At 50.8% G+C, this 14705-nt stretch overlaps 1 protein-coding gene across 1 annotated transcript; it reads left to right on the top strand.

The window, feature by feature from the left end:
- Positions 1-357: 357 nt before the first annotated feature.
- Positions 358-981, top strand: LOC306815846 (class I histocompatibility antigen, F10 alpha chain-like). Its single transcript, XM_079332380.1, has 2 exons — positions 358-653; positions 749-981. The coding sequence occupies exons 1-2, from the start codon at positions 422-424 to the stop codon at positions 964-966; spliced, it is 450 nt and encodes a 149-aa protein (XP_079188506.1). The 5' UTR covers positions 358-421; the 3' UTR covers positions 967-981.
- The last annotated feature ends 13724 nt before the right edge of the window (positions 982-14705 follow it).

Here is a 14705-nt window from a genome sequence, read left to right as displayed (position 1 = left end):
TCTCACTCCATCCCACTGCAGTGGGAATTCCATGTGCAGATCTCACCCCCATCCCCTTCTAGTGAGAATTCCATGGACAGATCTCACTCCTGTCCCATTGCAGTGGGAATTCTATGGGCAGATCTCACCCTCATTCCCATGGAATTCCATGGGCAGATCTCACCCCCATCCCATTCCCATGGAATTCCATGGGCAGATCTCACCCCCATCTCATTCCCATGGAATTCCATGGGCAGATCTCACCCCCATCTCACTCCAGTGGGAATTCCATGGGCAGATCTCACCCCCATTGCATTCCCATGGAATTCCATGGACAGATCTCACCCCCATCCCATTCCCATGGAATTCTATGGATGTCTCTCACTGTTATCCCATTCCAGAGCCCCCTGATGTCCATGTGTCTGGAAAAGAGGAACACGGGATGCTGATCTTGTCCTGCCACGCGTACGGATTCTACCCCAAGGCCATCGAAGTCAACTGGATGAAGGGGGATGAAATCCGGGATCAGGAGACGGAGTGGGGCGGGGTCGTTCCCAACAGCGACGGCACCTTCCATACCTGGGCCAGGATCGAGGCGCGGCCGGAGGAGCGGGAGCAGTACCGGTGCCGGGTGGAGCATCCCGGAATGTCGGAGCCTGGGATCTTCGCTTGGGGTGAGGCTGGGAATGTGGAATGTGGGAATTGGGGAGTTGGAATTCCCAGATGGGGGTTCCCCTCCTCCTCCTCCTCACCATCCCACAATTCCCAGAGCCGACATCTGGTGGGAATCTCACCGTGGTGGTCGCTGTGTCCATTGTTGCCATCATCATCCTCATTGTCCTCGTTGGATTTGTCGTCTGGAAGCTCCAATCCGGTAACACACGGGATGGGGGTCAGGAAGGGGCACAGATCCACCCAGCACCGTTCTGGGAATCCTGTGCCACTGACGCTGATCCCACTGTTTTTCCACAGGGAAGAGGGACATGAATGGATATAACATGGCAGCCGTTGAGTTCCAGTGATGGATCCAGCTCTGGATCCCCTCCATGTGGATCCCAGAATGTATCCTGGGGTTAATCCCAGTGTGTGATCCGTGCTGGAATCTCATGGATCTTCCTTTTCTGCTGGGAATGACTGCAGGAACGGAGCGGGGTCAGGGTGGAATTCCAGAGGGGGATTGGGGCAGAATTGACAGATTGGGATCAGGGAGGGATTCCAGATTAGAGCAGGAGTCCAGAGCAGGATGAGATTGAATTGTGGCATGGGATCAGGGCTGGGTTCTAGAGTAGGATCAGTTGGGATGGATGGATGATGGATGGGTGCATAGCTGGAAGATGGATGACGGGAGGATGGATCATGGGTGGATGATGGATGATGAATGGATAGATGGATGCATGTTGGATGCATGGATGGATGAATGCATGGATGATGGTTGGATGATGGATAGATGATGGATGATGCCTGGCTGGATGATGGATGGATGGATGATGGGTGATGGATGGATGGGTGGATGAAGGATGGATGGTTGGATGATGAATGGATGATGGGAGGATGGATCATGGGTGGATGATGAATGGATGGATGGATGATAGATGGGTGGATGGTTGCATGGATGATGGATGGATGATGGATAAATGGGTGGATGGATGCATAGATGGATGGATGATGGATGGAGCAGAATTGGAGCAGGATGGATGGAGAGGGATCAGGTTGGCATTCCAGAGAGGGATTGGGCCAGGGTCTTTGGGACGAGATTGGGTGGGATGGATGGAGCAGGACTGGGGCAAGATGGATGGAGAGGGATCACATGGTTTGAATGGAGCAGGATTAGAGCAGGCTCAGGTGGGATTCTGGAGCAGCTCCTGCTCTCCATTGGCTCCAGCCAGGTCCATCCTGTGGTATGGGGACAGGGACAGGGTGACACTGTGACCCTTTGTCATCCCAGCAGGAGTCACTGCCTGAACGATCCACGGAGCTGGATCCGGCCCCTTCCCTTTTCCCAGGAAACCGAGAGCTGCCAGCAGAGCTCATCCCCGCTGCTCCCACCCACCCACAGCTCCTGCTAACAGATCAATTTCCCATTCTCCAGTGTTTTAAAGCCAAGAACCACAAATATTCCCAATGCTTTAGTTCTGGTGTGAAATTATCCTGGTTTGAGCAATAAATCCTCCTGGGGCAAAAAAATCCAGCTTCCCTTCTCCAGTGGCCAGCAATTCCTCTCTGGAAACCAGCAACTGAAATGGGAACCCTGGGGACAGGGATGAGGACAACTGGGAGCAGGGATGGGGACACCAAGATGGGATAGGTACAGCAGAGACAGAGATGGGAACAGCAGGAATGGGAATGGGGATACCTGGAACTGGGATGGGGACACCAGGACTGGAACTGGGACTTGTCAGCCACACCTGGCTCTACCTCCCAGGAGTCATTTCCCACTCTGTGCCTGGTGTCTGAGGTGTCCCCAGGAGGGTTTGGCCACGTCGGGCTCCTGGAGGGACAGTGGGATGGAGGGAAAGGTTAGGGTGAATCAAGGGCCTGGAAGAATTAAAAGGCTTAAGAGTATAGCTACAAGGATAAAACCAATATATATTGATTAAGAATTTAGCAAGAAGAATAGAACCAGAGTACAAGGGCTAATTATTAGCAGATGGAGCTGGTTCGAGCTAAGACAAGAAATCATTTGCTTGACTTTGTTGTGTTTGTAGAAGCAGGATGGGAGGATAGGGCATTGTAAACATGAAGAAACCATAACTGCACCTGGGCCCCAAAACGAGTCAGAAACTGGCTGGGGAGTTTGGACTGTGGCCAAGGGACCAGAGAGCCTGCCAACAAGATGTGACAGTCCACGTGAGCCTCTCGTCTGTTTCTGCCCAACGACCCTCGCCTGAGGCCTGCGCTGGCCAGGGATGAGAGGAACGCCAAGTGACTGTTCCACAGGTGATGCCTACCAGGACTGGTTTCTCATGACAACTAGTCACGGGGCGCTGACTCAACAAAGCTCCCACAGATGGAAGAACAATGGACTGGTCAGTATGGGCTGCCCTGCATGTGTTCATAACAACAAAGATGGTTTGGTGCTCCTTGAAACGTCCTGTTTCCACCTGTTCCTCAGGGTAATGAGCTCCACATACAATAGTCCATAAATCTTCCCACCTTTTGGCCAGAAGCCACTTGCTTTGGGAAAGGACTATAAAAGTGACTTTGTCAGAGGAGACCCCTGAGATCTCCCCAGATGGCAACAGACATCTATTGGCTGCTCCACGAGGATTCGTCTGCCCATCTTGGTAGCTATAATCCCGACCCCCTTCTCTCTCTCTCTCTCTCTCTCTCTCTCTCTCTCTCTCTCTCTCTCAATCTTTGTCCCACTATCGCATTTTGGTTGGCACTAAATAAAGTGCATTTCTGTAAATGTAAACTGGTTTTGTCCCCTGCTGTGTCTTTTGCGCTCTGAGATCCATAAAAGAACCAGCCACAACTCCCGCTCGGATTGGGTGGATCGTGACACTCCTCAACAGCACACAGCCAGCAGTATCAGATGAATCAAGATGCCATTATCCCCACCCATAAAATTTTGGCTAGAAAGTCAAAGGGTGCTCAGTAAAACCCACTCATCCTTCAACAGCCCCAGTTTGCCTGTGGGCAAGTCTGACAGACAATAGAAATTTACTGTAGGCTGTTGTGCCTTGAATGAAGTGACTCCACTGTGGAAGCTAAGACAGAGCACTGTGGATTTAATTAGCATAAGCAGCTTGATAAACAAGATGTCTTGGCAAGAGCAAACAGAGCTTTGAAGACTCCATGAAGATTGGATCAAGACTGGTGACAGGAAAGAAGAATGAATCAAGTAGAAATATTGCAAAATGTGTAAGCTTGTCTGTATGACGTTTAACCAAACCAATGTAGTAAAAAATGACCAGCTTTCCTAAAAATGGTTTATAAGCACGTGTAGCTGAGAGTAAATTTGGATTCTGACCACCAGTCACTAGACCCCCCTCTCTCTCCCAGTTGTTGATTCTCCAGTGCTGAGCGCTGCCGTGCCGGACACGCTGGATCTCCAGGAGGAGCTGGAGCCCAAGGCAGCAAAGTGGCACCATTGACATTGCCAATGCATTTTTCTCCATTCCTTTGGCAGCAGAGTGAAGGACCCAGTTTGCTTTCACCTTGGGGGGACGTGCAGTACACCTGGAACCGACTGCCCCAGGGGTGGAAACAGCCCCACCATCTGCCATGAGCTGATCCAGGCTGCACTGGAAAAGGGTAAAGCTCCAAAACATCTGCAATACATCAATAACAGAATTGTGTGGAGGAACATGGCGATAAAAGTATTTGAGAAAGGAGAGAGGATCATCCAAATTCTGATGGAAGGAGGTTTTGCCATCGAGAAGAAGTCAAGGGACCTGCCTGAGACATCCAGTTCCTGGGAGTAGAGTGGCAAGATGGACAGAACCAGATCCCCACTGAAATGATCCATGAGATCATCACAGTCTCTCCACCAAGCAGCAAGACGGAAACACAAGCTTTCCTAGGGACCTTAGGTTTCTAGAGAATGCATTCCTGAGTGCAGCCACATTGTGAGCCCTCTCTACCTGGTCACCCTGAGAAGAACAATTCCAGCTGTGGCCCTGAACAACAACAAACCTTCACTGAGACCAAGCAGAAAATCGTTCATGCTGTGCCCTTAGCCCAGTCAGGACGGGACCAGAGGTGAGGAATGTGCTTTACTCTGCAGCCAAGAACAATGGCTTGTCCTGGAGCCTTTAGCAGAAGGTGCCTGGGGAGACTCGAGGCCGAGCACTAGAATTCTAGAGTCAAAGTTACAGAAAGTCTGAAGCAAACTACACTCACAAAAAAAAAAAAAACAAACCAAAAAACAACCCAACAAAATCTTTTTTGCCTATAATAAGAAAGTTCAAGCCACCTCAAAAAGAATTATCACAAAAGCACAACTCCTCTTGGCATCCTCACTCCCGGTACTGTGGTGGATGTTTAAAGAAAAGGCTCCTCTACCCACCACGCCACCCACAGCACATGGAGCCCATGGATTGCTCTCATCACACAGCACAGCCGGATTAGAAAAACTAGTCACCCTGAAATTTTAAAAAACACTTAAAACTGGCCACAAGATAAAAACTTTAGTCTCACTAACAAAAAGGAGCAGAAACAAGTACCCCAGGCTAAAAAGCTCCACCATACAACCAACTACTAGCACAAGAAACACGCTGTGCTCTTGTCACTGACAGTTTCTGTCTCATGGTTGAGATGAACCAGAAGTGGAAAGTGGCCGCAGGGAGCCCCACACGACGAGTCACACAAGCTACTGAAGGAGAAGGTGAATCAAGTGCACTTGCTGAACTCAAAGCCATTCAGCTGGCCCTGGACACTGCTGAAAGAGAGAACTGGCCAAAGCTCTACCCTTATACTGAATCATAAATAGTAACCAATGCTCTGTGGAGTTAGCTAGAAAGGTAAAAAAAGACCAGCTAGCAACATAAAGGAAAACCAATTGAGGCTGCTGATGAGTGGAAAGGCATTGCCACTCAGACAAACTATCTGTAAAACTCCATCAGGTAGTCAGGCTAATAAAGAACATTAAAACAAGGAGCAAGTAGATCAAGCTGCAAAAATAGAGATGTCATAAATAAATTTAAATTAGCAACATAAGGGAGAGTTGTTGCTAGCTCAATAGGCCCACACTGCCTCAAGCCATCAAGGCAAAAATGCCACCTATAAGTAGGCACAAAACTGAAAAGTAGTTTTAACTATAAATTGCATTTCTCAAGTTATCCATAACTGTAAGACGTGCTAAAATCAAGCGAGCCAAGCAGATAAAGCCTCTCTAATATGGGGGGCAGTATTCCAAATATAAGTATAAAGAAGCCGAGGAAATGAACTACATCACATTGCCTCAAACCCCCCAAGGCAAGTGCTACGTGATCACAATTGTAGAGGCCACCACTGGATCATTAGAAACCTACCCTGTACCTCACACTACTACTCTAAACAGCGTCTTAAGCCCAAAAAAGCAAGTCCTATAAAGACACAGCACCCCTGAGAGAATCGTCAGACAACAGGATCCATTTCAAGAACAGCCTTAGAAACACCTCAGCCAAAAACCAGGATATTGAATAAATAGATCATATCCCTTATCACACACCAGCTGCCAGGAAAGTTGAACTGTACAACAGAATACTTCAAATTACCCTAAAGGCACTTGGCAGGGAAACATCCACAAATTGAGACATGAACTTAACAAAAGCCACCTAAATAGTCAACACCTGAGAGTCCATCACTCAAGCAAGTCCTGCCCAGTCTGAAGCCTTGCACACAGTGGATGGGGATAAAGTTCCTGTAGGACACATAAAAGGTATTTTAAGACTGTTTAGATTAGGCCCACCTCAAGCAAAGGCAAACCAATCCGTACAATTGGTTTTGCTCACAAACCTAGTTACACTTAGTAGGTAATGCAGAAAGATAAAGAAACCCATTGAGTACCACAGAAAAACCTAATCTTAAGTGAGAATTGTGTGTAAAGTTTCACTGTGGATAAAAATATATAGCAGAGTTTAAAGAAGGTATTAATTAAGGTGGGATGTAGATGGGAATAGAGTAAGGAGTAGATGTGTTGAGTTGCAATGCAAGATGCAAGCAGAAGTATACATTCTATCACCATCTGCTGAAACAACGTGGAGCAGGGCTCCTTATCTCTTCCATGACTCATCCCTCACAACTCCTCCCCACCAGGAGTTATACCTTATGGCAGCTGCCCCAGCCAAGGAGAAAAGCCAAGTATTTCCAACCTAAATAAAATCTGAAATTTGAAACATCAGAGCAACCTATCCCACTAAATTCCCAGAAGAAGACGAGGCCTATCTTCATCACCTCTAGATGCTAAAAAAGTAACTACACCCTTCTCCAAAATCGTTGCTTCAACAAAACCACATCTGTCCCTCCAAGAAAACTTCAGGTACCATTATTCAGACTGTAACCAACACCCTGAACAACAGGGTTAGAGGCTGCATTCTGACCTTGCCAGTGTCTTGGTCTTTATATTACTATACTTTCATTTTCCTTTTCCCAGTGAAAAACTGCTATTCTAAATCCCATATCTTTGCCAGGGAGCTCCTTAACTTCCAAGTCATATTAATTTAGAGGGAGGGAGTTTACATTTTCCGTTTCAAGAGAAGCTCCAGACGTCCTCAGCAGACACCTGTCTGTCAAACCAAGCCAGTGCCCTTCTGCAGCTCCATCCCCATGGCAGGATCCACGCTGGATGATCCCCAGGGACCCCCGGTGGACAGAGCCCCCCTGAGCCCTGGTGCTGCTGATCCGTGTTGGGAAGACAGCTGGCTGGGGGCTGCACACCCTCCCCGTGGCCTGGATTTGCTTTGAATTTCTCTTTGTCCTTCCCAAACACCCAAAACCAGGGTAAAAATAGAGATGTGAAATAACGACCTGCTTGGGAACACGGGGGGATCTTCCAGGGGATGCGGGGGACGCTCGGATCCAGGGATTTGAGGGGTCCTGGGAGGGACCTGGGGGTTGCTCAGGGCGTTGGGCACCCCAGTTCCAGCGGCTCTGGCTGCGCTGGGAGACAGCTGGGAGCGGAGGAGGAGCGAGAGGAAGAGGAGGAGAGGGAAGAGACGGAAGAGAAGCAGCGGGAGGAAGAGGAGGGACACAGGAAGAGCGGTAGGAAAAGGAGGAGCTATTTTGGAACCACGCGCTTCACTCCCCCGTCCGCTCAGGCCGCAGCTTCCCTCGGGTCCAGCAGCATCGCCCCCAAAATCCCGCAGGTGAGTGGGGACAGGAAGCTCGACCCAAATCCATCATGGGGGACTCCGGGAGGGTTTTATTTTTCGATTCAGGGGATGTTGGAGGAGCCCAAAGCCAAGGCGGAAATTGCCCTGGCGGGATCTTGGCGGCTCCCCCGTGGCGATGACCCGGTATCAGCGGGGAGCAGCGATATCGGTTCTGGGGATCCCCGGCAGAGCCGGGGGGGAAGGCGGGAGCCCCGGAGTGGGGAGAGCTCAGAGGGGCGATCCCGGAGCCGGGGGACCCCCGGCAGCCTGGAGGGGTGCGGGAGGTTGGTGCTGAGCGGGCTCCGGGCCCCCGAGGCTGAAAGGGGCGCTGACTGCTCCAGCTGCCCTTGGGCAGCGCCACCATCAAACACAACGCGTTTAGCCCTTGTTTCCTCCCCCAAACCAGGATTTCCCAAACCTTGGCTGCATTGAGGAAGAGGAGGCTGTGAGGACGAGGTCGATGGCCTGGGAGCCGCAGGCAGGTGAGGAGGAAGTCAGTGCCCCTTTCCCCCTGTGTCCTGCTCCATCTCCCAGCCCAGCACGGCCCCGGCTGCAGCACAGCCCTGGGGGGATCTCCTTGCCCTTGCCTCTGACACGGAGGCAAATCCCATCCTGTCCTTGTCCTTCCTCCCCCAGACAAGGAGCTGAGCACGGACAGCAGGGAGGACAAATCCCCGCGGCACAGCCTCGGGCAAGAGGCCGTTTGCAGTGGCTCCACGGTGCAGGAATGCAACGAGGAGGAAAAGCCCCGCAGATCCCGCAGCAGGAGGGGCTGCAAACGCACAGCCCAGGCATCCCAGCAGGAAAGAGCCAGCCCGGGCCGGGGAGGCGGCCGGAGCTCGGAGCTGGGGCTGCGTGAGCAGCTTCACCATGGGGAGAAGCCCCACAAGTGCTCAGAATGTGGGAAGGGCTTCAGTGTGAAAAGCAACATCATCTGACACTGCAAAATCCACACGGGGGAATGGCCCTACGAGTGTTGGGAGTGTGGGCAGAGGTTCAGAGACAGCTCAAACATGACTGCGTGCCAGAGGAGCCACACTGGGGAGAGACCCTATGAGAGTGATAAAGGCAGGAAGACATTTCAGAGCCACCCCCTTCTCCTCCTGCACTATCGCAGTCACATGGATGAGAGGCCTTATGAGTGTCCTGACTGTGGGAAGGGATTCAAGCACAACTTTGCCCTTGTCAGGCACCGGCTTATCCACACCGGGGAGAGACCCTACGAGTGTCCTGAGTGTGGGAAGAGCTTCTCAAGGGGCTCCACCTTGATCCCACACCAACGGAGTGTCCACTGAGGGAAGCCCTGAGTGAGGGAAGAGTTTCGTGCGCTGCTCCAGCTCCATCCCCCATGGCAGGATCCGCACTGGATGATCCCCAGTGACCCCCGGTGTGCAGAGCCCCGCTGAGCCCTGGTGCTGCTGATCTGTGTAGGGAAGACACCTGGCTGGGGGCTCCACATCCTTGGCTCATGGTAGCCTGGATTTTCTTTGCATTTCTCTTTGTCTTTCCCAAGCATCCAAAGCCAGAGTAAAAATAAACATGTTGAACAAAGGTATGGTTGGGGACTTGGAGGGATCTTCCAGAAGATGTGAAGGATGCTGGATTTGAGGAAAAGGAAGCTGGTCGCTATTTCAGAATGGGGCAGAGCAGATGTTTATGGGACAGGAGCCTTCCTGGGCTGTTAGGGACCTGCATCTTGCAAGGTGCTCTGCTCTCCTTCAGCTCCTCTCTGAGAGATGCCAATTCCAGCTCGGCACCTCAGGGCACTGGGGCCCTGCAAGTGGCACTGACTGTTCATGGGCAGACAACTGATGTTTACCTGCAAAGGGGCACAGGTTTAATACTTGCACACTTCATAATATGCAAGCATATTTTTATTACCTGGGTCATTGGAGTATATCCTGGTTCAGGGCAAATTTGGGAGGAAACTCCAAAAGGGACCCCCCTAGAAAGCAGATTCAAGCCCCTCCTCCTACTACTTCAGGAAAAGATTTCCTTGGAGAAAAGTGGGAAGACCCCTATTTGTTTATCAAGTGAAGTATTGACAAGCATAAAAAGGGAAAAATATTGAACAATAAAACTGCTCTGAAGAGATGGCAAATTCAGAAAGTCCTTTTTGTGGGTGCAGCTCGGCTCACTCAGTCTCTTATTAGTCCCTCTGGTGCTGGAATGCAGCGTCCCAGGCCCCAGTGGGTCACAGATGTGAGCTCCCAGTGTTCTTCTGGGTTTTCAGTCCAGAGCAGGTTTGAAGAGTTCCAAGAAAAAAAAAAAATCATAGTCCAGGGAACTTCACTGCCTCAGCTAGCTAAAAAAATACTGACTAAAAAAGAGAGGAGAGGTCCCTCTCACTGCCCGTCCATGCTGCAGACAACACAGTCAGGAGAAGGAAAGCTGAAGCTCTTATCTATATATTTTGAAAACAACTGCCTCAGACATTCCACCGCTTCTTCTTCTACCCCCACTTCACTCTCAAATCTAGTTTTAAAGGTGAAAAAGTTATTTCTGGGCTAAACAGATGGATGGGGATACAATTCAACATTATAAAGTCACCCCAGGACAAGATGTAAGTTAAATGGTGTTAAGTGTTGTTCTTTTCCTAAGTTAAGTTTAATGTAAGTTATAAGCTGAGTTAAATACTCTTAAGTGTTATTCCTCTGTTAAATTGTTATAGTCATAGGTTAAAAGTTAGGTTAAATACTGTTAAGTGCTGTTCTTTTGCTAAATTGTGAAGATCAAAGTATAAGTTAAGGTTAAGGTAAAAGTTAAGTCCTGTTAATTTTGAACTCTATTAGGCTTTGAGGCCGCATTCCTTTTATCCTTGCCCTCACTGTCCTTTTGTCACACCCACCTGAGCACACACACACGGACAGTTCTGGGTTCATTTCTGGTTTGATTGACTGGATTTTGTTTGGTTTTGTTGTTGCTTTGTCTCCTTGGTGTGCCTGAAGTGTCCAGTCCAGGAGTAGGGTGACTCTTGCCAAGGAGTCGTGCTGTAGCTTAACATTAAATCTGGTTTTTGCTGATCCCGTGCTGGGGATTTTTTAAATGCTCTCAGCCCCTGATCATAACAGGGTGAAGGAGCCCTGGCCCAGGCTCTGGCCCTGGGACACGGGAACACTGCCAGGGGGTCCCTGTCCCCCTGTGCTACCCCCAGGGCCCAGCCCCTGTCCCCATGTCAGACTCTTGGGTTGATCTCATGGAACATCCTCTAAGGGGAGGCTGCGGCATGGGGGGCAGGGGGACTGGGGGGACAGGGGAACCCCAGTGTACGAGCAGCGTTGGACTCCGCTGGGGAACTGTGAAGGGGGGGGGCCGGGGCAGAGTGACACCCCCAGTGACCTTACACAGCCCTGTGATTCACACAGCCCCAGTGATGTCACACAGACCCTATGATTCATACAGCCACCCTATGATGTCACACAGTGGCCTGTGATGTCACACAGCACCCTATGATGTCACACAGCACCCTATGATGTCACACAGTGCCTGTGATGTCACACAGCACCCTATGATGTCACACATTGTGATGTCACACACCACTGTGATGTCACACAGCCCTGTGATGTCACACAGCCCCTGTGATTTCATACACTCCCTGTGATATCATACAGCATGCTGTGATGTCACACTGCCCTGTGATGTCATATATCCCCTGTGATGTCACACAGCCTCTGTGATCTGTGAAGTCACAGTCATTGCTGTTATGTCACACAATCTGCCCTGGGATGTCACACGGCCATTCTGTGATGTCACATCCTGCTCCAGGATGTCATAGCCCCTCTCTGATGTCACATAGCCACCCTGTGATGGCAGAACACACTCTCTGATGCCACAGTCTTCTCTGGGACATCACACAGCTGCTCTGTAATGTCACAGCCTGCTGTCTGATATCACAGAGCCACCCTCTATGATGGCACGGTCTCCTCTGTGACCTCACTGCCCTCTCTATGGTGTCACACAACCGTCCAGTGCTGTCACAGCCCACTCAGCAATATCACAGCCTGTTCTGTGATGTCACAGCCCAATCTGTGACCTCACACAACCCACCCTGTGCTGTCACACAGCCCCTTTTGACATCACAGCTGCTCTCTGGCTCCATGACACAGCCACGAGGTGCTGCTGTGCCACAGCCCCCTCTGGGACATGACACAGCCCTGCCAGTGCTGAGCACTTGTGAGCTCTGCCTGTGCCTGCTCATGTCCCTGCCATGCCCTGGCAGTGCCCCAGCCCTGCTGGGCTGTGCACAGGAGCTGCTCCTGGCAGAGCGTCTCTCTGCAGCGCTGCCCTTGCCGGAGCTGCCTCTGTGCCAAGGAGCCCGGCCCAGCTCAGCAGCACCGGCACAGCACGAGGACTTGAATCACCCTCCGGGGCTTTGGTGCTCGTTTGCATCAGACTCAGCCCTGAGAGAGTGTGCTCAAAAAACTTCTCAAGAGCTCCAAGTGATATTGAAGCACTGAGTTTCTCATATTTAACTAGATCCCAGTGAGGGGCAGGACTGAGAAAGTGTCCCCAGGTCCCAGTTAGAGCAGAAACACTGGAGGCACTGATGGGCAGGTGGGGACAAAGCAGGGAAAGGTGTCTCTGGTGCTGAGCACAGCTGTGATGTGTTTCAGGAATGGAAAGGGCCAAGCTGAGGGCTTGACCCCTGGCAAGGCAGATCCTGTCCCTCCCTCATTGCTCAGGGCTCTTCCGAGGCACTGGGCTCTGGGGATGTGCAATGCCAATGGTAGGACCATGGGGCGGCCCCTGCCAGGCTGCTGAGCAGGGACAAGGAGGCAATGAGGCCCCAGCACAGCAAGGCTCACTTGTCCCCTGCTGGCCTCAGGCCCAGGGCCAGCAGCCATGGCCCAAGTGCTGCAGCAGTTGGCTCTGGCAGGGCCGTTCAGCTGCTGCCCATCCCTGTGCCCTGTGCAGCCCAGGCTGTCCTACGGTGTCCATGCCCTGCCCTCTGTTCCTGCAGGCTGTTGTCATCCCCCGGCTGCCCCACTTCACTGGCCCCTTCCTCTGCTGACAGCTCTGCATCCCGCCTGCCTCTGCCTGGCCACACAAAGCCTTGGGCTGCTCCAGACTCCTGGGCCATGTGCTGCACCACAGTCCTGCCCTGGCAGAGAAATTCCTTTCTCTTTGTGTCCAGTCTGGGCCTCCCCAGCTGCCCTTGGTGCCAATATTTCTTTTTCAGGCTCTTTTATGCAATAAAGAAAAGCTCCACCATCTCTGGAACCTCCCTTCAATCCCTCTCAGGCTACTCCTGTTCTGTCCTCAGTCTCCACTGAGCCCATGGCCCTCAGCCTCTGCCTGATAATGATGTGATGAGGCCTCCAAAGCCAGTCTTGCGAGATTTTTGGGTCCTCTCCAAGGTCTTTGTAAATGGAAACATAGTGGTCAAAGTCCATGAAAAATGGAGTGTTATTCTCTCCAAGAACTTGCAGTGACAGAACAAGGGTCCATATTGTTGCCCGATGCCCCAAACAGAACACAAACTAACAGAGTTAGTTTATGCGGTGCTTTATTCAGGGCCCGAGGAACCTGCGGACTAGCGTCCAAAGTCAGGATCCCACAGTTCCCTTTTTCCATCAGGTTTTTATCCCTTTTTACAAAGTGGTCTACGTGCAGAAATACACATTCTTCAAAACAATACAGATACATAAATCTTGCAGGTATCATTCCTAAAAGTTATAAATTCTGCATGCTTGTCTACTCAGAACTATAGGCTACCCCCCTTAATCCCCCTTGCATGTTTGCCCATCACCAGAACCCTTTATTTATTATTATACTTTAGCCTTATCTTGAAAGTTTCTAAATGTTCTATATGCTCTACTAAATCCTTTGATTATTGTTTTCACAGTTCTAAATGTTCTATATGCTCTACTAATTCTTTTGACTATTGTTTCACAAGGTAGGTTCTCAGGGCCTGTCCAAAAACTGCAGTTTTCTAAGCCTTAGCATGACTACTACTATATCTACATTAGTCCTTTTCCTCATTATTTCGGTATCAATATTGTTAAACTGAATCAGGGTGGATCTACATTTGTTAGAAAATATTTTACAATGACAGTGGCACAAAACTGCAAGTGCTTTTCCAGAGAAGTGGATGCCCCATGCCAGGAATGCTCCAAGAGCAGCAGCTTTGTGCAACCTGACATGGTGAAACCCCTGCCCTCCCCAAGGATAGAATTCCTCTTGTGTGGGCTCTCTCATGTGCTGGGTGGCCTCACTGCACTTGTGGCCAGAATGTCTGCTGAAGGCCAGCCAGGCTGCTGCAGTGGCAGTGACCTCACAGCCATCACCATTGCAGCCATGTCCCTGGGCCTGGCTCTTCCCTTTCCTCTGTCCCTGTCCTGTCTCTGCAGGGATGAACAGTTTTGTCAATATATTGTCCCCAGGGTGCTGGGGCCAATTGCTTCCCAGTCAGGTTCCTGGAGCACAAATGGCTTTGCAGAGCCCAGCCAGAAATGATCCCTGAGGCAGCAGCTCTGCACTGGTGGCCACCAGGACGACTTGCCAGGAAAGGCTTCTGGTCATGCCCTGCAGGGAGCTGCTGCTGCCAAGGTGCCTTTGATGTCTCCGTCTCTCCTGGGCACAGGTCTCACCATGGCACACTGTATTTGTGCCCTTCCCTGTGCTGGGGCTGCCTGGGGCTTTTCCTGCAGCGGGACCTAGCCTGGCCATGTGTCACGATCCACCCAACCTGAGCAGAAGTCGTGACGGGTTCTTTTATGGATCTCAGAGCACAAAAGACACAGCAGGGGACAAAACCAGTTTACTTCTACAGAAATGCACTTTATTTAGTTCCAACCAAAATGCGATGCAGATAGATAGAGATGAGAGAGAGAGAGAGAGAGAGAGAGAGAGAGGAGAGAGAGAGAGAGAGAGAGAGAGAGAGAGAGAGAGAGGAGAGAGAGAGAGAGAGAGAGAGAGAGAAGAGAAAGG

Source organism: Erithacus rubecula (genome assembly GCF_903797595.1).
Source record: "Erithacus rubecula genome assembly, contig: scaffold_249_arrow_ctg1, whole genome shotgun sequence".
In the NCBI taxonomy this organism is placed as follows: domain Eukaryota; kingdom Metazoa; phylum Chordata; class Aves; order Passeriformes; family Muscicapidae; genus Erithacus; species Erithacus rubecula.
Note: the sequence above shows the minus strand (reverse complement) of the source record. Positions and strands in the feature narration are given on the sequence as shown.

What these genes read in the sequence shown, in the direction of transcription:
- LOC306815846 (XM_079332380.1), top strand. Translation starts at nt 422, where the DNA reads ATGCTGATCTTGTCCTGCCACGCGTACGGATTCTACCCCAAGGCCATC. An exon ending in GCCTGGGATCTTCGCTTGGG is followed by an intron (nt 654 to 748) that starts GTGAGGCTGGGA and finishes CACAATTCCCAG; the next exon opens with AGCCGACATCTGGTGGGAAT.